At 45.2% G+C, this 23,575-nt stretch overlaps 1 protein-coding gene across 1 annotated transcript; it reads right to left on the reverse strand.

The window, feature by feature from the left end:
* Positions 1–2,349: 2,349 nt before the first annotated feature.
* Positions 2,350–9,469, reverse strand: GPX7 (glutathione peroxidase 7). Its single transcript, XM_082430785.1, has 3 exons — positions 9,155–9,469; positions 4,593–4,854; positions 2,350–3,136 (listed from the first exon to the last, which is right to left on the reverse strand). The coding sequence occupies exons 1-3, from the start codon at positions 9,452–9,454 to the stop codon at positions 2,973–2,975; spliced, it is 726 nt and encodes a 241-aa protein (XP_082286911.1). The 5' UTR covers positions 9,455–9,469; the 3' UTR covers positions 2,350–2,972.
* Between the last annotated feature and the right edge of the window lie 14,106 nt (positions 9,470–23,575).

Consider the following 23,575-nt stretch of genomic DNA (forward strand, 5'->3'; position numbering starts at 1 on the left):
GATGGTTGCAGAAGAGTATACGAAGTGAGAAAAGGGACCCGCCTAGAAGCCTAAGGAACACCAACAGGGAAGGAGTGGGCAGAGGAGGAAGAGTCATGGACAGACACTGAGAAGGAAGGAGCACTCAGAGAGACGGGGGAAAACCAAGAGAAGGCAGGGGCAGGAAAACTAAGAAGGGAAGAGAATGTGTCAGGGAGAAGAGTCGTACAATCAGCAATGTCAGAAGTGACTGACAGGTCAAGTAGGGTGAGGTCAGAGAGATGTCCATTGAGAATGTGGTTCTGAGGTGTTCATCACAAAAATTTCTGTGATAGCTGGATTTCACTGTGTGTGTGTGTGTGTGTGTGTGTGTGTGTGTGTGTGCCTGCGCACACGCGGAAACGACCATGTGCAGAGCCAGAGGTTGGAGGGTGTGTAAGGACAGGCTGGAGGCCACCACAGGGTGGTGTGTGGTCAGCCCACAGAAAGCCTTCATTTACTCTTGCAGCTTCTGGGAAGGATCATTAAGGGAGGCTTTGAGCACAGTTCAACCCTTTCATTGTCCAGTGGGAAAGTGGAAGACAGCAGAGAGGGAACAATTTGCTCAGTCTGTGAGTCAAGGGCACAGCCAAGACTTGAATCTGAGTTTCCTTCTTCTAGAAGAGTGACTTTGGGAGAAGTAGACATGAAATTCTCATTGGCCAATAAATTATCGATCAGTGACTCTGCTCATCACTTCTTTTCTATATTTATATAAGAGTGAAATACGTATTTTTACATACAAAATTCAAACATTACAAAAATACTTAACAAAGAAAGTGAATGACTCCTGTTATCCCGCCCCACACCCTCACGGACAACCACCATTAACAGTTTGGTCTACATCCTTCCCTCCCTCCTTCCCTCCCTCTCTCTCTCACACTTAACATTGTAAATTTTTAATAAAAATATTATTCTTGTTTGTACTGGATGTTTTCTTGTGTGTGCATGTGTTCATTACAACTTGCCATTTTTTCACTTTTGGACAACTTTCTATGGTAGCATAGAAATTAATTCATTCATTTGAATAACTGTATTAGTTATTATTATTTATATATATTTTTTTATTGTTATTTCCCTTTAAAAAATTTATTTATTTTATTTATTTATTTTTGGCTGTGTTGGGTCTTCGTTGCTGTGCACAGGCTTCCTCTAGTTGCGGCGAGCGGGGGCTACTCTTCGTTGTGGTGCGCGCGCTTCTCATTGTGGTGGCTTCTCTTGTTGCGGAGCACAGGCTCTAGGTGCACAGGCTTCGGTAGTTGTGGCACGCGGGCTCAGCAGTTGTGGCTCACGGGCTCTGGACTGCAGGCTTAGTAGTTGTGGCGCACGGGCTTAGTTGCTCCGTGGCATGTGGGATTTTCCCAGACCAGGGCTCGAACCTGTGTCCCCTGCATTGGCAGGCAGATTCTTAACCACTGCGCCACCAGGGAAGCCCTGTATTAGTTATTATTATCATTTGGATTTGTACCATAATTTGTTACCAAACCATACTGATGGACACAAGGATTGCATAGAATTTTCACCATTATGAATAATGTACACACATATTATTGTACACACATATTTGCACAGTTTGGGAGTCTTTTAAAAGGAGAAATGGTGGATCAAAGCATATAAACATTTTGTTTTAAAAGATATTGATGGGGCTTCCCTGGTGGCTCAGTGGTTGAGAATCTGCCTGCTAATGCAGGGGACACGGGTTCGAGCCCTGGTCTGGGAAGATCCCACATGCCACGGAGCAACTGGGCCCGTGAGCCACAACTACTGAGCCTGTGCATCTGGAGCCTGTGCTCCGCAACAAGAGAGGCCACGATAGTGAGAGGCCCGCGCACTGCGATGAAGAGTGGCCCCTGCTTGCTGCAAGTAGAGAAAGCCCTCGCACAGAAACGAAGACCCAACACAGCCAAAAATAAAATAAGTTAATTAATTAATTAATTTAAAAAAAACAAAACAAAAAAACAGCACAGGGAGTTTAAAAAAAAAAAAAAGATATTGACAAGTCATCCTCTAAAAACTTGTGCCAGTTTGTTGTCCCACCAACAGCTTATGCGAATGCCCATTTCCCCACATCCTCACCAATGACAGGTATTATCATTTAACAAAATCTTTCCAACTTGAATGAGGCTGAACATCTTTTCATATCCTCATTATCCATCTCTATTTTTCTGTGAATTATCTGTTCTTATCCTTTGCCTGTTTGCAATTGTAGTGTACTTTTGGTCAGTGAATTCTTATTGGGCAATAATGATAGGCTTGATAAAAAAAAGTCTGGGAAGACTTGGTACCAAACTGCTAACAGTGTTTACCTCCAGGGAGTGACCATATAGGAAATGAGGGGGACAGTTTCATTTTTATTTTGTAACGTCTTATTTTACAATGAATTTGTATTACTTTGGTAATTGAAAAAAATACATAGGAAAACAACAACAACAACAACAACAACAAAAAATGTTTGGCCTGGATTCTCACGGCTGGAAATTCATGTTGGGTTCAAGTTTTTATTGATCACAACTTATTTTTTGGTTCATATGCAAAAAACATTTATTGAACGCCTCCTAGTTAGCTGGCACTGCCCTAGGCACTTTCATAGGCCTTTCATCCTCATCCCCACAACAGCCCTGTGAGGTAGGAATTGGCCTCATTTTACAGAGTTCATAACAGGTAGGAGATTATTGCTTGTACCTCTATTTGCCACATGTTTTCATGGGCTAGAGGTTCTTATTGGTTGGTGAGTCATTGGTCAAGAGCTGTCACTGGTCAGGGGTTCTTACAGGTTGCTCTAAGTTTCAAATAATCAAACTACTAGAATTTTCCCCAGACAGGAGTGATGGGGTAGGTGGGATAAGAGTGGAGGAAGGAGAGTCAGTAGTCTCTCCCTTGTAGCACCATTTGCGTTTGCTTTGGTCACTCGTGAACAGTGAGGGGAGGGGACAGTGGGAGAGCAGGGAAAGTAGTTATAAGTCTTCTCGCTTCTTCAGGATGAGCTTCCTCACAAGCGCTGTAATCTGGGGCCTTATCTCCTCCACCGACACGGTTGGGTCCCAAGCCTCTATCACCTTTCCATCTGGGGCCACTAGGTACTTCCAGAAGTTCCAGGTGGGCTCCTTTCCAGAAGTCTCTAGAGCAAAGGAAGAAGGAGAGCAAAGTGTGCTTCCCTATGTCCCATCTCCTGGAATTCCACTATTGGTGTCCATCTCTCCCTTGCAGTAGTGGTTCTATTAGTTAGAATGAACTGGAAAGCTTTTAAAAATCCTGATGCCCAGTCCATAACCCCATACCACTTAAGTAAGAATATCTGGGGGTGAGACTCAGGCATCAGTATTTTTCAAAAGCTTTCCAGGAGATTGCAATCTGGTGCCCAGGTTGAGAACTACTGCTTTATGATTCTGTGAAGTGCTGGGTAAGGCAATATCAGATCTTCCTTTATTAATGACCTCAAACTACTACACAGTCTATATCCTATTTTCTGATTAAATCTCAATGGTTTCCAAATGTTAGTCCATGGACTCTCTGCATCTGAATCATGGTGGTGGTGGTGGTGGAGGAGGGGGGCTTAATATAAACAGATTCTTGGGCTCTGCTTCAGTAGGTCTCAGGCTAATGCATTTTTAAGAGCTCCCAGGTGCTTCTAAAGCACAGCCAGGTTTGATCTATAACTATGGGAACTGAGAAGGAACTTATAAAAACACACAGGGGAAAAAAACAAATATTAGGATTGACCCACAAAGCAAAATTCAAATTGCCTCAGTAAGGGACCTTTTGTTTGCTACACTGTTGTTTGTTATTTACTCTTCCAGGTGAATGGATTGGCGGGGGGTGGTAGTGAGGGATATGAAGGCAACCAGAAGCATGGAATAGGAGGTGGGAGAAGGCAAAAATGGAGCCCCCAAAGGAAGGGAAAGGCCTGAGAAAGGAAACAGGACTTAATGACAAGCTTGGCTAATGACCCCATTTTGTGGTTCTGAGGCTTCTGCAGAAGGACTCTATTTCTCAAATATTAAGATCTGTTTGGTTTTTTTATGGCTGCGCCACACAGCTTGCTCGGGATCTTAGTTTCCCAACCAGCGATTGAACCCAGGCCGGGTAGTGGAAGTGCCGAGTCCTAACTGCTGCAATGCCAGGGAATTCCCAAGATCTGGTATGTTAGCTCAGAAGGTTTCTCTCCTGTGGCCTACACACTTTGCCTCTGACTCAGGACAGGAGATACGGGCCAGCCTTCTCCAGGCATGTGGCGTCCCCTGCCTGCAGCTAAGTCCATAAGCTCAACTAATTCACACTGACTAAAATCTGAGGGTCCAGTCTCCTTCTAGGAGCCCCTGCAGATGGAAACAGGCACCCAGAGAAGTCTGCAAGAGTGACTCTGAGGGAGAACTGCGAGGTAGCAGGGGCGGAGATATTCTTAGGCAGGAATACTGCTCAGCTCATCCTCAAAGATTAGTGCTAGAACAGACCGTCAACCCACCTGTGCGGGTCTAAGGGGCCCCAGGTCACCCAGCCAGCCAGTAGCTTCTGCTGCCCAGGGAGCCACAGCCTCAGCCAGCTGAGGGAAGGTGAGGGAAAGGCTCAGGACTCACGGATCAGGTACTTGAAGGCAGGGTGGGCACCAGTGCCGGTGACTGTGATCTTGCTAAACATGGGGAAAGAGACACTGTAGGTGCGGCGGGCAAAGCTCTCAATCTCCTTGTTGCTGTTGGGCTCCTGCTGGCCAAACTGGTTGCAGGGAAAGGCAAGCACGTTGAAGTGGTGAGGCCCCAGGTCCCGCTGTAGCTGTTGCAGGGCCCGGTAGTGCTGGTCTGTGAAGCCACACTCGCTAGCCACGTTCACCACCAGGGACACCTGGGTGGCAAAAGCAAAACCCAGACACATACACAAACCAGTGAAGAGGCACACACTTGTACACGGCCTGACATGCCCACGTATGTGATGCCCCCTCAACAACTAATGCTCTCTCTCATAAACATGCAGGGTCTTACAGACATGTGTGAAACACATACATAAACATTCATGAGAATAAGTACACAATACACATGAATGGGTATGCCTGTGCCCCACGACACAAAGATACATTAGCACACATCACACATGCCCACAAACACACAGAACACCCTCACAGAGAGAGGCACACATACTGGTGAACTCACATCAGGAGGTGATACAGGAGAGAGAAAAGGCAGACCTGGGTTCAATTTCTGGCTCAGTCAACTAGCGCTCATCATTCTACACTGTAGTTGCCTATACATGTGTTGGTCTTCCTTCTAGAATGTGAACCCACTGAGGGCAGGAGCTATGTTCACTTCATTACTGGGCCTGACACATGGAAAAGTCTCAGAAAGTATGTGCTGAATGAATAAGTAAGTGTGCACATATATATGATCACCTGAATGGGTACATAGACAGGCATGGTTTTCTTGATAAAAGGATCCCAAGAACCTCAGGGCAATCCCTTTTTGCCCCTCTCCCTCCAGCAAAACAAATACCACTTTCTTCTATCACTAGACTAACCCTTAAATTTATGATTGCCTTATATTTATTTATTGCCGTTCGGTGATAAATATAAATCTGGCTGATGGAACTTGATTATATTACTGCAGTTACAATTTTGGCACCAATGCTATGTTTTTAGCTTCTAGTTATATATTATTAAAGGATTTAAATTCTCACCCTGTGTTTAGGTAGCCAAGCCCTATCTCTCTGGCCACTTTTTATTTTATTATTATTTTTAAAATTTTATTGATTGATTGATTGATTTTTGGCTGCGTTGGGTCTTTGTTGCTGTGCGTGGGCTTTCTCTAGTTGCGGCGAGAGGGGGCTACTCTTTGCTGCAGTGCATAGGCTTCTTATTGCTGTGGCTTCTCTTGTTGCGGAGCACGGGCTCTAGGCGCGCAGGCTTCAGTAGTTGCAGCATGCAGGCTCAGTAGTTGTGGCTCACAGGCTGTAGAGTGGAGGCTCAGTATTTGTGGCACACAGGCTTAGTTACTACACGGCATGTGGGATCTTCCCGGACCAGGGATCGAACCCGTGTCCCCTGCATTGGCAGGCGGATTCTTACCACTGCGCCACCAGGGAAGCCCTGGCCACTTTTTAGAAGAGGCAGGATTATACCAGCTGGCTCCATAAAGAGGGCCACCTTCCAGGGGCAGCCTGGGGCACTGGACATGCTCTGGCACAGACTGCTGAGGCTGGATAGGGTTTCTCAACCTCAGCACTACTGACACTTGGGGCTGGATAATCTTTGTTGTGAGGTGGCTGTCCTGTTCATTGTAGAATGTTTAGCAGCGTCCCTGGCCTCCACCCACTAGATGCCTAGTCTTACCAATCAAAAATGTCTCCAGACATTGCCGAATGTCCCCTGGGAAAAAAGATCGCCACCAGCTGAGAACCACTGAGCTAGGCGATGAGAACCACTGTGCTGTATCTCCCTCACCCATTCCTTGGGGCCACAGGCTGTTAGAACAACCTCCCCCATTTTGTCAGCATATGCCATATTGCGCCTGTGGTGGTGAGAAACCGGGACTCTTAGCTCCCTTCACTAGTTAGAGGTCTTCCTCTTTCTTCTCTACTGGATCCTTGGGCATTGAGAGCATTAAAGGTTGTTTATTTCTAACCTACATCTTGTGTGTCTGCCTATACTTTTGGAAGGAGGGAAATCCTATTTCTATTTCCGTGCCTGAATCCAAAAAGCTTATCTTTAAAGTGAACAAAACACAGACAGATACACCTAAATACACACAGTAAATTTACATATACATATACAAGCACAGATGCAGACTCAGATGAGTACACAGAAGTAAGCAAACAAATAAACCATTCACATACACACTACACTCAGGCCTATACGTACCTAACCTCACAGTGTAGGCAAGGGCATTCCTGAGTGTCACCCATTTATCTACACTCAACACTGGTCTAAATGACTGTCTTCCCAGTTAGCGTGAGGGCACACACCATACAATTTTGCTCATGGCTATGTCTCTAGGGCTGGACCCAGTGGCAGGCATGTAGTGCCTATAAAGAAGCCAGTGTTTTTTGCTTCCAATTTTTAAAAAACCCATGGTAAAATACACATAATGAGCCAGTAGCTATTTGCAGGTGAATGAATGACCATATTGCCCAAGTGGCAAACCAAGCTTGGGTTAACACACAGTTTCATTTATAGGTTCCCTGGACTGACTGACTGTTCCTGGTTTCCCTCTAAAGCTGGAAATAAGCTGGAAATTAAGACATGGGCTCTGGAACTGGACTGCCTGGGTTCAAATTCTAACTCTACCTCGTAGCAGGTGTGTGACTTCGTTTTGTTTTGTTTTTTTCAGTTTCTTTCTGATTGATTTCTAGGCCTCTTGCTCCAATGCTTTTTAGGATTTACCAATGACCTAGAGGATGAAAACACTCAGAATTCTGGGACTACTTTCCAGGTAATTTTTCTCCAGGATTTCTGTTCCTCACATCCTGGCTGCCTTATTACTTCTGAAAACAGATAGCCTTTGTCTGTTTTTGTCTTAGCACCTATTACTATTAGGAATTACATTGTTCATTTCTCCATTCCTTGTTTATTGCCTCTCTCCTCTCCACCTCATATAAGCTCTGTTAAAGGGGAAACGTAGCTGTTTTGTTCACCGTTGTATCCCCAGGGCTGGCACAGTACTTAGTATACAGTAGGTGCTCAATAATAAATAATGAATTAATGAGTAGCAGAGCTTGTCAAGTGCTAAACCTGGGGCTCTCTGGTGAGCTGCACCAGAGGGAAGGGAAGGCCTGAATGGGAATGGGCCCTGCTCTTACTGGCCCTTTGCCCTGAGTCTTGGATGAGGTTCCTGCTGGGGCCCAACAAACAAACACAAGCACAGAGCACTCTACCAAGTGCTTCCACATTGTCACCTCATTTGAAACTCACAATACCTTGGGCGGGGGGCGGGGGGGGCAATCAGGACAAGGACTACTATCCCCAGTACTCCCAGGATAATTGAGAATTCCAAGGCTTAGAGAGTACTTTCTTCACTAAGGATGCCCTTGCTCCTGGGAGAAGAATGCTAACAGCCGTGTGTGTGTGTGTGTGTGTGTGTGTGTGTGTGTGTGTGTGTGTGTGTGGTCCGTCCAAATCTGGATGCTGGGTCTCCCTGTCCATTAGAAACCAACTCCCCACCCTTTCCACACCACAGCCTCAGGTCCACCTTGAGAAGTGAACTTGGAGGGCTCTTCATTACACACAGTGCAACATTTCGGTCTCTGAATGTAGCGTTCAAGGCCCCTCTTGGTCCCTCCCTACCCTCTTCAGCCTCATCTTTCACCCTCATGCTTTATACTCCTTCAAGCACAACTGCTTGAAGACCTCCCCACCCGCATCACCATTCTTGCTGTTTAGTTCTGAGTCTTGGCATTTGACAGTTGTCTTTGCCTGGAATGCTCTTCTTGGTCTTGCTAAAGCTCACTCTTGTTTCAAAGGCTCACCCAAGCACACTTCCCCTCTCAAGTCCTCTCTGAGCTGAGATTCCCTCTCAGTAAGGAGGTAGCAGTTATACTGGATGACACTTAAATGTCAGCCTGAGCTGCCAGCTTAAAAGTTTGCCTAGAGTAGGCCACGGATGGATAAGCGGTTCTCCTCCAGGCTCCGTGCTTTCTAGCGCTTTGTGACCTTCCCTCTCTGGGCCTTGGTGTACTACTCTCTAAAGGATGATCTGTGTAAGGTCCCCGTGCGTCTGAAATGATAACTTCCTCTGCACCGAGCTTTCATTTCCACAATGTTCTCACTGGACTTAATATCACCAGCTCCCTCTGTTCCGGACGTGGAAACTGGGGATGGGAGAGACAAAGGCCGTAGGATGCTAGGGTTACTTTTTAGACCAGTGCGTGAGAGGCTGGGCCCCGCTGCCCAAAATCGCTGGGAGGGAAATCGGCGCCAGCAGCGAGAGTTTCGGGTTTCACCGCGCGCCGGGCCATGCCACGTAGTCGAGGGACAGACCCGGCGCAGGATCCGGGGGCGCCGCGCCCGGGGGGATGCCTGGGTGGGGGTGGGGAGCCAGGGCGGGGTGGCCGGGCGGCCAGAGCCCCTCGGAGCCACACCCGGCAGGGTCCCGGGCCGCCGGGCGCCCCCGTCAGGCCCCGGCTGGGCGGCGCCGAGGCCCGGCGGGCGGACACTCACCGAGCCGCGGTACTTCTCCAGAGACACCAACTTGCCCCGGATGTTGACCGCCTTGAAGTCGTAGAAGTCCTGCTCCCGCTGCGCGCAGGCCGCAGCCGCCAGGAGCAGCCACCCTGCCGCCAGTGCCGCCACCATGACTCGCTCCCGAGCAGGCGGCGTGGCAAGGGCAAAGGCAGGGCTGGGGTCACGGGCGCGGGGGGCGGGAGGAGGCGGCCCCGGCTCCAAGCGGCCAGCCGGGCAGGACGCGCCCCCTTCTCCGCGGGCGGTGGACCGCCGGGCTCTGGACCTCAGTCTCCCCATCTGTACTGCGGTAGCGTTGGACTCCGCGCCCCTTCCCGGACCCTAGAGCCATGGTTTCAGGATTCTGCCCACTGAGACCGGAATTCGTTTCAATGAGGCTCCCTCTTGCTCCAGGATGCAGCGACTAGGTAGGGAAAGGGAGGTGGAAAACTGCATCTGGGAGCTCAGCTAGTTTTTAATTAGTGCAGTGCCCTTAGGCTGGTCGCTGCACCTCTCTGGGCCCCAGTTTCTCCATCTGTTGCCTTCCTGACGCCCTTAGACAGTACAGAATGAGAGTAATAGAAAAATGGATGTGAAACTTTTTGTCAGCTGAATGGTGCCTACGAACTTTCGGTGAATGAATGGACGTCCCCTGAAAGGGATGAGAGAGGAGAAGAGAAGAGAGAGGGCCTATTTCAGTTTGGGTTCCTGGGAAGCAGATTCTGAGATGGAGATTGCAGTGCAGGGTGTTTATGAGGGAGTGCCCTTGGGATCCACACCTGTGGAAGGGAGGGGGAGGGAACAGGAGTGGGCAGGAGTCCAGAGGTCCACGCAGGCCCGAGGACAGTCATGGCTGACCCCACAGGGGCTCTGGAACTAGAATGGCCCATCAGAGTTGTCCCCAGATGAGCTAAGATGACCAGCCCGGGCCTCTGATATCCCTGCCTTCATCTTTTATGGGATGTGGGGCCATCTGGGAAGGGCTATGACAGGAGCCAAGGGGGCCCTGTCCCTGGGGGGCTGACAGTTAAAGGCTCTTCACTGACAGCATTCCCAATAGCTGGTGTTACAAGTCTTCACTGATGGGGGATGTGGGCAGCACTTCACAGTGTCTCCCAAACTTGGAAAACCCTTATGGAGCCCCACTAAGTGCCAAGCACGGTGCTGGGTGCTGACGCTGTACTAGTTCTCCGGGAGCTCACAGGCTGGCTTGAGAAAACTGGAGCTTTCATGTAATGCGGTACAGGCTAAGCACTTACACAGTCATTCAACAAACACTTCTTGAGCAGCCATTCTACACCAGCTTCTGTTCTAGGTGTCCCTCATGCAGTGATGAACAAGACAGCATGGGGGAGACAGTTATCAAATCATTCATAAATAGCTCTAAAATTACTATTGTGGTAAGTGTCACCTAAACTAACCTGAGGAGGGGGCACAAGGAGGGTTTTCCAGAGGAAAGAAGTTTTGAGGTGAGCTCTGAAGAATGAGTAGAAATTAGCCAGGGTAAAGCAAGTGCAAAGGTCCTGAGAGAGAAACATGGTGCATTGAGAAACAAAGACTAGTTTGGCTGGAGCAGAGAGAGCAAAGGGTGAGAAGAGAAAGGTGGAGAGGCAGCGCAGGGGTGAGGTCACACAGACCTGGCAGGCCACAGTGAAGATTATGGTCTTTAAGCCAAGAAATGAAACTTCTTTCCTTTTTTAAGCAGGGGAGAGGCAGTGAGTCCTATGTTGCAGAAAGATTCCTCTGGATGGTAAGGGGCAAGAGCAGATGTGCTCCACATGCTGGGATAGAGGAAGCTCTGGGGTTTTGTGGCCATTGCTAAATTAGCCGTCAGGAAAAGCCTCCTGGGGGTAGTAACACCAGAATCATGTCTTGAAAGAGGAATGGGAATTCTCCAGTTTGGGAAGGGGGAGGGGAAAGATGTCAGCTGAGAGAACAGTGTCTGTGAAGACACAAAGCCCAAGAGAAGTGCTTGGCTGTTGGCTGAGAAGGGGTTTGGGGTAGATGAGGCTGGAGGGATCATCAGGGGCCAGATGGAGAAGGGTCTTGAGAGCCAAGCCAAGGAGCTTGGACTTCACTCTCTAGACCAGCGGTCCTCAACCTTTTTGGCACCAGGGACTAGTTTCGTGGAAGACAATTTTTCCACGGACTGGGGGTGGGGCAGGGGATGGTTTCGGGATGATTCAAGTACATTACATTTATTGTGCACTTTATTTCTATTATTATTACATTGTAATATATAATGAAATAATTATACAACTCACCATAATGCAGAATCAGTGGGAACCCTGAGCTTGTTTTCACTTGCCTCTCACTGATAGGGTTTTGATATGAGTCTGCAAGCAATTGATTTATTATAGTCTCTGTGCAGTCAAACCTCTCTGCTAATGATAATCTGTATTTGCAGCCGCTCGCCAGTGCTGGCATCACTGCCTCAGCTCCACCTCAGATCATCAGGCATTAGATTCTCATAAGGAGCGCACAACCTAGATCCTTCGCATGCTCAGTTCACAATAGGGTTCGAGCTCCTATGGGAATCTAATGCCGCCGCTGATCTGATAGGAGGCGGAGCACGGGCGGTAATGCGAGGGATGGAGAGTGGTTGTAAATACAGATGAAGCTTCACTCACTCGACCGTCGCTTGCTCACCTCCTGCTGTGCGGCCCGGTTCCTGACAGGCCACAGACTGGTACCAGTCCGTGGCCCGGGCCTTGGGGACCCCTGCTCTAGACTGCGGCATGCAAAGATTTTGAAGCTGGGCACAAGATTATACAGTTAATAGGACTCAAACCCGGGACTTCAGATTCAGAACATGAGGTCTTTCTGTACTACCAAGGCAACCTCTCTCTTCAGAAGCAGGTAACATTATACGGAGAGGTGGAGAATAGGAAAAAGGGTACTCTAGGCAAGGGCCAAGGCAGAAATAAAGTACTTCCGCCCTTCATACTCCTTCCTCACACCCTTCTTGTGGGAGTCTTGAGCCTCTGATGGGTCCTGTGGAGTTAAATGGTCCCCTCTTCTCTGCTTTGCCCTTGTGAACATTTTGGTCTCCTTCCCTTGGGTGTCCCAATAACCAGGAGTTCTCAAATTCTGCTCCACACAACTTGGAGTTTTGCAAGCTTGGCCAGGCTATTTCCTGTTAAAGTCCAGATAGGTAGGCATTTCTAGTAAGCAGAGGGGGAAAAAAAATTATAATGAAATGTCTCTCACTTGTAAATTTCTCTCTGGGCTTTTCCCTCCTCCCTAATCATGCTTCAGAACCTAGCTCAGATATCATCCCCCTCTGCTACTACACGTAATCATTCTCTCCTCTCTGTCGCCTTTGTACTTAGGACATTTTCCTGTTAGTGGGTTGATGATAATATTGTATAGTTGTCTGTTTCCATGGCTTACCTTCCTCATCAGACTGTGAGCTCCTTGGGGGCAGGCAGGATTGTACCTAAATCATCTTTGTGCTCCCTGGCACGTGCTAGCTACTCGGTAAATACTCATTTTTCTTAAACCTTCTGGTGACTTTTACTACTTGGCTATGTTGGAATCTAATATGAAATGTTGATTTTAGCCATCAGTGTATATTTTATCATTTTATTTTCAGTCCACTATGAATTTTTGGTGTTCCTGAAAGAGCACAGCTATTTCTACGTGGTCCATCTATACAAACAGGAGACCTACAGGCACAGACAAATGCACACACAGTCTCAGCTGAGCACCTGGAGGAGTAGAGGACTCAATTGTGGATCCCCCCATATTCCTCTTTCCCATAATAAGCTCAAACAAGCTTTTTATGGGTATTCAGAATACCTATTAATGTTTTGTTTGTTCAACAAATTGTTGAGCACCTACTATGTACAAGACACTAATTTAAGGGCCAGGAATATAGTAGTTAATAAAACAGACAAAAAATTCTTGAACTTACATTCTAGTGGGGACAGGAAAGGATAATAACTAAAATTTATAATATGGAACATATAGTACATTAGATGGTGATAAGCAAGAGAGAGGGAAGGGATTGCAACTTTAATTCAAGGGATCAGGGATCCTCACTGGGAAAGTGGCATTTGAGCAAAGATCAAAGAAAGAGAGCAAACAATGGGGAAAACTGGAAGAAAATTAACGTGCCAGGTAGAGGAAACAAGTAAAAGGCCCTGAGACAGGAAGTGATGTGTTTGGAGAACAGCAAGGAGGCTAGTGTAGCTGCAGTGGAGTGAGGGAGGGGAACCGTAGCAGGAGATGAGGTTAGAGAGGTAATGGGATAGGAGTGGGGGCAGAGACTTATAAGGCATTTTAAAGACATAGGCTTGGAATCTGAGTGAGGTGGGAAGCCATTGAAGAGTTTTAAGCAGGGGAATGACATTTCTATTTTAACAGAATCACTCTGACTGCAGTATTGAAATAAGGAGACCAGTCAGAAGGCTATTGCAGTCATCCACGTGGGGGAGCATGGAGGCTTAGATCAAAGTGATGGCAGTGGAAGTTGCGGGATGTAGTCAGATTCTGAATGTATTGTGAAAGTAGAGGCAAAAGGATTTCCTGATAGGTTGGTTGTAGGGTATGAGAGAAACAGAAGAGTCATGGATCATTTCAAAGTTTTTGGTCAGAGCGACTGGAAGGATGAAGTTGCCATTAATTGAGATGAAGACACCATCTTCATTCAGCAGGGACAACTGGTTTGCAATGGGACATCAGGAGTTCAGTTTTGGACATGTTAAGTTTGAGTTGCCTATTAGCAGTGCTTTGCTGGTAAATGTTTAATGACTGGCTCCCTAGGGGAAAAAAGGTGTATGTGTGTGTGTGTGTGTGTGTGTGTGTGCACGCACGCGCGTGCGTGTGTGTACCCATAGAAGTTTATTATAAAGTTTACTCATATAAATGATGCATAGCAAATAATTCACAAATAATAATAAAATATACAATACTCCTTACTGTGAATTCCACATGGCCAATTTATTCTCACAGAATGCTTTAATCAATTTTTGCCAAACTTGTATTGGCAGCCAACTAATGGCTGCAACTGCTGAACAAGGATAGTTCTAGGATGAATGTTTGTTGATATTTTCATTTGCATTAATCGTAAGATGAAAGTGAAACAATAAAGACATGTTGGAACTTCACTAGTCAATGACACAAGTGTCTTCTTTGCTGAATTGGATAGCAGTTTTCCAATACTAGAAGAATATTTCTTCAAATTTTTAATGTTATAGTGTAATAGCTATAGACAGAATACACTGTAAATTTATTCTGCATTATTAATATTTTTCCATCACTTTCTTAAGTCTAAGCAGTCAACAAAACAATAAATCAAGTTCTCACGGGTAGCATTTGCCAATTTCTGTGGTGTAATACTCTCACCATGGTTGATTTCAAGCTGCCAACATGATGTCACTGAACACGGAGTTAGCAAGGGATGCAAGAGTAGCACACTGTTATATAGTATTTCCATAATACAGACAGAATAGATGTAAATAACCCCAAGAGTATAAAAATAATAAAATATAGTAAAATAATTAGAAAGTGATGTTTTTAATATTACTTTTGCTTTTAATATAATTTATTTTATCTTTAAAGTTTACATAATTTAATTTTCAGTAGTGGCTGTGTTTAATACTCTGGTTCCTCTTCAGATCGTATGAGTCTTTCGCCCTTTTCAGTAATACCTGTGTTTAACAAGAGGCTAAAAAATTCCTGAAAATGTAACAGTTGGCTCTAGGAGTCAGCTCCAGACACCACGCTTATCTCTAGTTAGGTTGGATATATGAGTCTGGATTTGGAGGAGAGATCTAGGTCAAAGATAGAAATTTGGGAGTGGACAGCACTGAGTATTTAAAACCATGACACTGGATGATGATGGAGAGTTAGTATAAAGACAGTCCTTGGGACTCCAACGTTCAGCTTCAGGGAGATGAAGACATCAGGAAAATGAGAGGGAACCAGCAGAGGGCACTGAACAAGAGTAGCCAGAGGAAGAACAAGAACCAAAAGAGTGCAATGTCATGGAGGCCAAGTGACAAATTTGTCCCAAGAAGGAGAGAGCGATAAATTGGTTAAATGCTGCTGATAAATCCAGTAAGAATAGGACTGAGAACAGAGCATTGGATTTAGCAATTTGTCCTCCACCAGTAAAGGGAATTAAACAAACAAAAATACAGTATTTTCATGCCTCTTTGCCGTTATTCATGCTGCTCCCTCTGCCTGGGTTTGTTTTTTTTTTTCCTTCCTTATCCTTAGCAAGCTCCCTTACTGCTTCTAGGCTTTATCAGTCAGAGTGTCAGAAGAAAACAGATGACACACTGAGATTGGAATAATTAGACAAAGGTTTATTTACAAGGGGACTAATTTCAAACTTGTGGTTGGGGTGTAGAGGAAGACAAGGGATAGTTCAGGAACCTATCTGGGCTGTTAACACCCCTTGACCTGAATGAGTGGGGAAGGGGGGAGAAATTACAGAATCTGGAAAGAGTCTTGTTCATCAAGCCATCTTGAAAGGGGCAATTACCTTCAGAGGAAGTTCACAGCCAGCCCAAGGCAAACTTACAGGGAGGTAGCCAAGGAATTACTACCTGGCCCTTCCTCCCCTCCCTCTCACCGATCTCCTGCAAGGGTGTGGGCCCATTCCTAAGTGGAAGCCAGGGAGCAAAGGAGCCCATTGACTTACTCTGTTCAGCTTCAGTGTACTGGGAAGACAGTGAGTGGACAGTGGATCTAAAGGACCAAACAGAAGGTATTCAGCACACAAACTCAGCTCAAAAAACAACTTCTCTTTGAGGCTTTTTTCAATACCTTTAGGTAGTTAGATGCCCTTATATTATGCTTCCCTTTAACGTAGCACTTATGCTGTATTGCAGTGATCCTCAGTCCCAAGTGCACCTTAGAGTCACCTGGGGAGCTTTTAAAAAATACCGATATCCAGGCCCCATCCCAGACCAATTGAATCAGAAAGTCGGGGAATAGAGCCTCAACATTAACTAGTGCTTTAAAAAAAAAAATCCTCCGGGTGATTCTAAGATGCAGCCAGAATTGAGAACAACTGCTGTGCTTTCATTCCCTATCTACCTGTGCTTCCTTAAGGAGTCTGTGAGTGCTTTGAGGGCAGGACTATGTCTGATTCAAGCCTGTGTCTTTAACATGCAGCACAGAACCTGATACAGGGCATTAAAGAGTATGATGACTTCACATTTTGTGTAATTTTATTAGGATTGTGGTATATACGTTGCCTAGGGCCTTGTTTTTCAAACTGTGTGCTGCAATCCATTAGTACGTCATAGAATCAATTTAGTGGCTTGGAGCAGCATTGAAAAAAAAAAAAAAAAGAATTGAATAGAAAATACTGAGTGGGTCCTGTATAGCAAGGATTAGTATAATATTGTGAAACAGGTATGTGTGATCCAAACTATAATGTAAACAATGTTTCTACTATGGGTTGCATTCAAAATGCTTGAAATCCACTGACCTAGGACAAGTAATATAACTCCCTTTGCTTCTGTTTTGTTATCTTTAAAATGGGGCTAATAATAGTACCTCCTACCTCATGGGATTGTAATGAAGATGAAATAAGCTAACATATATAAAGTGCTTGGTGTCTAGCGCAGAGTAAATAATCAACAGCAGCTGTTTTATTGTTCAACAACAAAAACATTTTAAAAAAGCAGAATATAAAATTTTGTTTATCCTGTGATTACTGCTGTATAATATTAGGCATACAGATAGATAAGGGCTTCTTGTCTTACTATTTCAGATCAGTTATTGTTAGTAAATGCTATGGCAATAAATAACCTTTTACAAATAGGAAGCTGTGTACCCAAGCTCTTTCCTTTTCTTGAGGCCAGGAACGTTGTGGGGCCTGATTGGGGCAGTGGAGGTACTGCCTTAGATTCTATCTGAGGCTCTGTCCTATTAATATCTCCACCGCAAATGACCAGTGCCCACAGGCTATCTCTGCACCTGCTCTTGGAAAATTAACACAGCTCTGTTTAGAGGCCCCGGGAGGAGGGACTCAGCAGGGCTTATTTATTTAAGTACCCAAAGCACTTAGCAGCATGCCTGGCACTCAATAAATTTGGGCTAAATTGAATTGAACTATTGATAACTTTTGGGTGACCTTGATCAAGTCACTCCCACTCTCTGGCCCGGAGCTTCCTGTGTGTAAAGTAAGGGAGATTGCATGGAAGGTTAGAGGTAGAAGGCACCTCTGATTTTATAAGTGGGGAAGCTAAGACTCAACTAGGAAAAGGGACTTGCCCAAGTTCACACCACAAGTTAGTAGAGAGGCAGGGGCTATAGCTGAAGTCTCTCCACTCCATAGTAAGGCACTTTCTACGGCATTGTATTGTCAATCCAATTCTTTAATTCTAGGAAACAGAGACAACAAACTAAAGATACAAATAGTAGCAGGGATAGATCTTAAAAAATATGTACACAAGGGTACAAAGTAAGTTACAGAATGAGAACCATAATCCGGCACCATTTACATAAATGTAAACTGTGTGTACACAATATGAAAACACATATTTACAAGAACAGTATAAAGTTACACAATAAATACATTAAAGAGTTATCTGTAGGGGTCGGGAGAGGAAAGAGGGTAGAAGGGAATAAATAAGTAGATAAGACGGAAGACCAGAGAAGACAACTGAATAATATGTTTAACTCAACTCTCTGCACTTGAAGTCAAAAAATAAAATAAAATAAAATAACCTCTGCTTTCTCGTGGATTTTATTTCTAGCAGTATGTGTAAAATGCAAAGCACATAGGCTCCGTCATTGATTTCTAAAAATCTCCCTCCTCTCCCTGGCCTCTACCCTCATTTAGGCCTCAGCTTCTCTCACTGGGACTCCTGGAGCAGCTTTCCCCTTGATCTCCCTACCTGCACCCTTGCTCCATCCAATCCAATGCAATTTTCCATAGAGGAGCCAGAATAATCTTTGTCACACAAAAATCTGATCCTGGTTCTCCATGGTTTAAATACCTTCAGTGGCTTTGTAACAAAATGACCTAGGCAGCGTGGAGCAGTGATCGAGCACGCTGGAGTTGTCCGAGTGCGTGTGTAGCCCAGTTCTGCCATGTTCTGTGGGATTTTAAGCAAGTTAATTAACCCTACTGTGCCTCAATTTCCTCATCTATAGAATAGGAATAATAGGCACCTACTCATTTTGTGGTTGGTAGGTTAAATAAATGTAAAGTATTTCAAACAATGCCTGCTACACCACAAACATTTAGATATCATGATTGTTATTCCCAGGCTCTTAACAGTTTGGGTCGCATGTAACCCTTCAGTCTCACGTCCTGCCTCTTCCTTCTCGTTTCTGATGCCTGGAAGGCCTTGCTTCCTCTCCCTTGCCTGGTAGACTCCCACTTGATTAGAAGTCCCTTTCTCCGGGAAGTCATGCTTCAGTTCCCTTGCCTCAGATGGGGTGCAGTTGATGGGGAGTCCTTTCTCTGTGCTCCTCAGACCCCTGTGTATTTATCCCTGTCGTGTTGTAAATTTCTCTTCAAGTGTCTGTTTGCCAAACACGTAGAGCCTGGCACATTGTAGGTATTCAGTAAACTTTTCTTTTTAAAAACTTTTTATTGATGAATAATATATGTACAGCAAAATTAATATATCTTAAGCATACAGACTTAATAAATTTTTGAAAACTGCACACGCCATATAACCTGCACCCACATCTATAAACAGAACATTTCCAGGACTCTGGAAGCCCTCCTCATGCCGCCTTCTAGTCACTACCTCCCAAGTCCCCAGTCCTGACTTTTGCAGCATAGATTACTTCTGCCTGTTTTTGTACTTTATCTAAGTGTAATCATGTAGAATGTACTCTTTTCTATCTAGGTTCTTTCACTCATCTTATGTTTCACTCAGTCTTCAATATTTCATATTTTTGTGTGTAGTTCATTCTCCTACTGTGTGTATACTATTAAGTTGTATGAATATGCTATAACTTTATCCATTCTGCTGTTGATGGGCACTCAATAACTATTTCATGAATAAATGAAGAAATCTGTCCATTCTGCTACATTTTGTATTTCTTGAGGAAAGAGACTGGATTTTATTAATCTTTAAGTCCCCAGGACCTAGCACAGGGCCTGGCACTTGGTGGGAGCCCAATGAGTATTTGAGGAATGAACTGATGCATAATTCCCCTGAGACTTTGTAATTAAACTGGTCACTTCCCCATCCTTGGTGGGGCCCCAGCTTCAGAGCCCTGGGTGATGCAGGTGAGTTGCTAAGCAACAGCATGAGGTTGGCTCCGGGGTCACAGTGGAGAGTATGCTGCGGAGGAGGCTGAGGCCGAGGTAATTGGAAACATTTCTATTCAGCAGCCTCTGAACTGCCTCTGGTTTCTCCCCTCCAGCCCATCCCCCACACAGCTGCAGGAGGGATCTTTCTAAAACAGGCATCGGACACAGCATGCTCTATTCCAAAACCTTTGAGCTCTCAGTTGAGGGAACTAAGGTTCTGAGATTTGAAATAACTTGCCCAATGTCCACAGAACAAGTCAAGTGCAGAGCTAAACCCAGGTTTGTCTGATTTTAAAGCCCAAGCCCTGGACTTCCCTGGTGGCGCAGTGGTTAAGAATCTGCCTGCCAATGCAGGGGACACGGGTTTGAGCCCTGCCCAGGAAGATCCCACGTGCCGTGGACCAACTAAGCCCGTGCGCCACAGTTACTGAGCCTGTACTCTAAAGCCTGCGAGCCGCAACTATTGAAGCCCGTGCGCCTAGAGCCCCTGCTCCGCAACAAGAGAAGCCACCACAATGAGAAGCCCGCGCACCGCAACGAAGAGTAGCCCCCGCTCACCGCAGCTAGAGAAAAGCCCGCGCGCGGCAACGAAGACCCAATGCAGCCAAAAATAAATAAATAAATAAATTAAAAAAACAAACAAACAAAAAAAGAGCTTTAAAGCCCAAGCCCTTTCCAGTATTTTGATTTTGAACAAGTTGGATCTGGGGTGCCCACAGGTCATTAGGTGGAGTGACTCAGGAATTCGTGGGTCACATTGATGCCCTCCCCATCAAAGCCTTCAATGGGGTAGGTACTTAAGCAATAAGCAAGAACGAGAAGGCTGGGAGACCAGTTCTGTGTGGGAGAAGGATGACCTTGATGGTTCCCTACAACTTGGTATCTGGGGTTCCAATTGGTGGGCTTTGATCCAGAGAACAGCAGCATCAGGACACCAGGGCCTCTCTGCCTAACCTCACTGACCCCAGAAAGGCATAACATAGTGGTAAGCACTTGACCCAGACTGGAAGGACAGAGTAGGGCTGCCAGGAAAGGATTCTAGGACAAAGGGATTAATTTTGAACAATGAGTAAGAGATCAGGTAGATACAAGGGGAATGTGATGACGGCAGTTCAAATGTCTAGATGTATGAGTTTAGGAGAGATTTAATAATCTGGTTGAAGCCTACTTTCCTAGGTAAAGTTAAAGTTCTTTCAAGCATTCATTCATTCATCCATTCCACAAATATTTCTTGGTTAGGCCATGTACCCTATGCTTTAGTCATACTGAACTCACTGCTCCTAATACAATAAACAAAAGCTCTATGCCTCTCCAACCTTTGCATATGTACACAGTTCTATGGGAAACCATGGCAGTAAGTCAGTCTAGATGTGGGATAGAGAAAGGGCATGTGAAGGAAGGCTTCCAGGAGGAAGTGTCTTCCAAACTGTTACCAGAAAGATGTGTATTGTTAACCAGGTCAGGAAAAGGGAACAGGGAACTGGTTTAGGTAGAGGAACAACATGTGCAAAGGTTCAAAGGCAAGACAGCATGGACAATCGGAAGAAGCTTCTCACGGCAAATTCTTACACATTCTTCAAGTTTCCACTCAAACATGTCCCTTCTCCTTGTGGAGCTGTTCCCAGTTATTCCAAGGAGACTTGCATCCTCTCCTGTTCCCTGAAGACTTACAATGTCTTTTCTTAGCGGATTCATTACATTATATTGTCATTTATCTGGATTGTAATACTTTGTACTTGTCTTTTCTCCTAAAGACCATACGTTCCCTGGAGGCAGGGAACTATGCCTGATTCTGCTTTGTGACAGCAACTAGTAAACAGTGGTACTATCCCTTTATATCCCCAAATGAAAGGGGATTTTTTCCACTCATCACTGGGAGAAGACTGGAGTGCTGTCCCTCCTACTCAGGGACCCCAGATTCCAATTTACAACCTACTGACTCAGTGTTACATGCTCAGTTTCCCTTAGACCTTCCCATTTTCCCCATCCTTTTGCTCACTGCCTTGTACCATCTGTACCTGTCCATCTCCTCCTCAGGCTGGAAGTCCTTGGAGAGTAAGGATCAGGGTGGATTAATACCTTGGCTCCTCAGTGCCTAGTACAATGCCTGGTACACAGGGAGTGCTTCTCATTAATCACATGTGAAGGAGAAATATAAAGAACAATGAGTTGAATAATACAGTCAGGGTGATTACAGACTCTAATTTAACTCAAAGACATCCCATTTAAAAAATTCTTCTTTCCTGGTAGCAATTTTCTATTTGGGGCCAGTGACTTGGTTTATTGAGAGACCTTAAAGTGCTGTCGATGTGAGCCAAAGAAGGTTCAGAAAGCCTTTTCTTGGCAGGGACTCAGTCCTTTCTATTATGTCAGTTTCTTTAAACAAAAAAGGATTTAAAAAACCTTTTTTAATTGATTCTCTTCTAAACACTCAAAGAAAGAATGTCTGTCCTGTGGCTGGACTGTGATTGACTCTAAAGAATAAAGTGGAGGTCTCTTAATTGTAAGAACGCGGAATGTCTGAACCTCCCCTACTACATATTGAGTGTAATTGGCAATAATTTCCCCTTCCCCCACTCCCTGATTGAGAGACAGCTCACTTCGCATTAGAAGAAAACCAGACCACTAACCTGGGAACCTGAGTCTCGGAAAGAGTTTATTTTACCAGAGCATGCTTCCAGAGGGAGCGGAAAGCAGGAAGCCTGCATTTTCTCTCTGCTTCAGTCCACCTGGTACCTGGACTTATCACCACGCTTATGATTGGCCTCAGCTTTCCCTCCTCCCTCTTGGGACACTTTGCAGCCTTCGAAATATTTGGGCAGATGTTTCCTGTGGAAAATATTCCACAGGGCTGCCCTCTGTTATATGAGTTTCTGGTAGAAGTATCAAAGGTCTGAAGCTGGGCCGCATATAGAGATCCTAGGAGGTATATTGTGCTTGTAAGTGATCTGTTGTAATATTAGAAAATTCCTTCTTAGAAATTTCTTCACATTACCAACAATTTAAAATCTCTTCTTCAGCAGGCAAACTTTGAAATATGTCAGACTCCTGGCCCTACCACTTATTGACTGTATAGTTTTAGACAAGTTGCCTAACCATCTCTGAAACTCAATTTCTTTTGAGGAAATAAATTTTTTTTTGAAATAACAGTTTCCACCTCCAAGGATTGTTATGAGGTAGAGAGAATAGGCATGTGAAAGAACCTGGCACATAGTAATCACTAATAAATTATAACCATTATTAGTGTTATACCTTGGAACCAGAGGCTCAGTTGGTTTCCATATAAACACTTGCACTGGAGCTAGGGAATTCCTCTAGGCTTCCCTTCCTACCTGCTGCTTTGCACCACCTAGTCCACTCTTTCCTGGGGTCCTGCTTGGCTTCGCATCTTGACTCTTCCTTCTCATCTTGCTCTGTCTGCATATAGTAATTTTGTTCCAATGCCTGGTTTGTAACTGACCAGAAAATATTTGATCAATCACTAAATGCAATCAGGGTTTGTATTAGTTTGCTAGGGCTGTCATAACAAAACACCACAGACTGGGTGGCTTCAAGAATAGAAATTTATTTTCTCTCAGTTCTGGAGGCTAGAAGTCTGAGATCAAGGTGTCTTCAGGTTTGGTTTCTCCTGAGGCCTCTCTCCTTGGCTTACATGTGGCCACCTTCTCATTGTATCCTTACATGGTCATCCCTCTGTCCACATATGCCCCCAGTGACTGTGTGTCCAAATTTCCTCCTTTCATAAGGACACTAGTTAGATTGAATTAGGCCCATCCTAATGGCCTCATTTTAACTTAATCACCTCCTTAAAGGCCCCATATCCGAATATAGTCACATTCTGAGGCACTGGGGGTTCGGGCTTCAACGTATGGATTTTGATGGAAGGAGACGCAATTCAGCCCATAACAGGGTTCTAAGTAGTAAGCAACAGAAATTGACTCATTGATTTTAGCAGGAAAAAAAAATATTAAAAGGGCACTGAGGATTTCACAGAATCACAGGGAAGCCTTGGAAAATAGGCAGGAATGAGAGAGGTGAGGCAGTGAGTAACTAGACCACAACTCAAATCACATCACCAAACCAGTCTGGTGAGGGCATTGCTGCTGTGACCAGTGGAACTGCTGTCTCTGGATCCTGCATGCTGCCACTGCCCCACTGGCAACTCAGCATGCCTGCTGCTGCTC

The sequence above is a fragment of the Balaenoptera physalus genome, assembly GCF_965194825.1.
Source record: "Balaenoptera physalus genome assembly, chromosome: 1".
Lineage (NCBI taxonomy): Eukaryota > Metazoa > Chordata > Mammalia > Artiodactyla > Balaenopteridae > Balaenoptera > Balaenoptera physalus.

Excerpts from the sequence above, each read along its gene's own strand:
- GPX7 (XM_082430785.1), bottom strand. The coding sequence starts at position 9,454 with ATGGGGAGACTGAGGTCCAGAGCCCGGCGGTCCACCGCCCGCGGAGAA. Across the intron at positions 4,855-9,154 it reads TGGAGAAGTACCGCGGCTCG|GTGTCCCTGGTGGTGAACGT; the intron begins GTGAGTGTCCGC and ends TTTGCCACCCAG. Across the intron at positions 3,137-4,592 it reads TGCCTTCAAGTACCTGATCC|AGACTTCTGGAAAGGAGCCC; the intron begins GTGAGTCCTGAG and ends CCTTTGCTCTAG.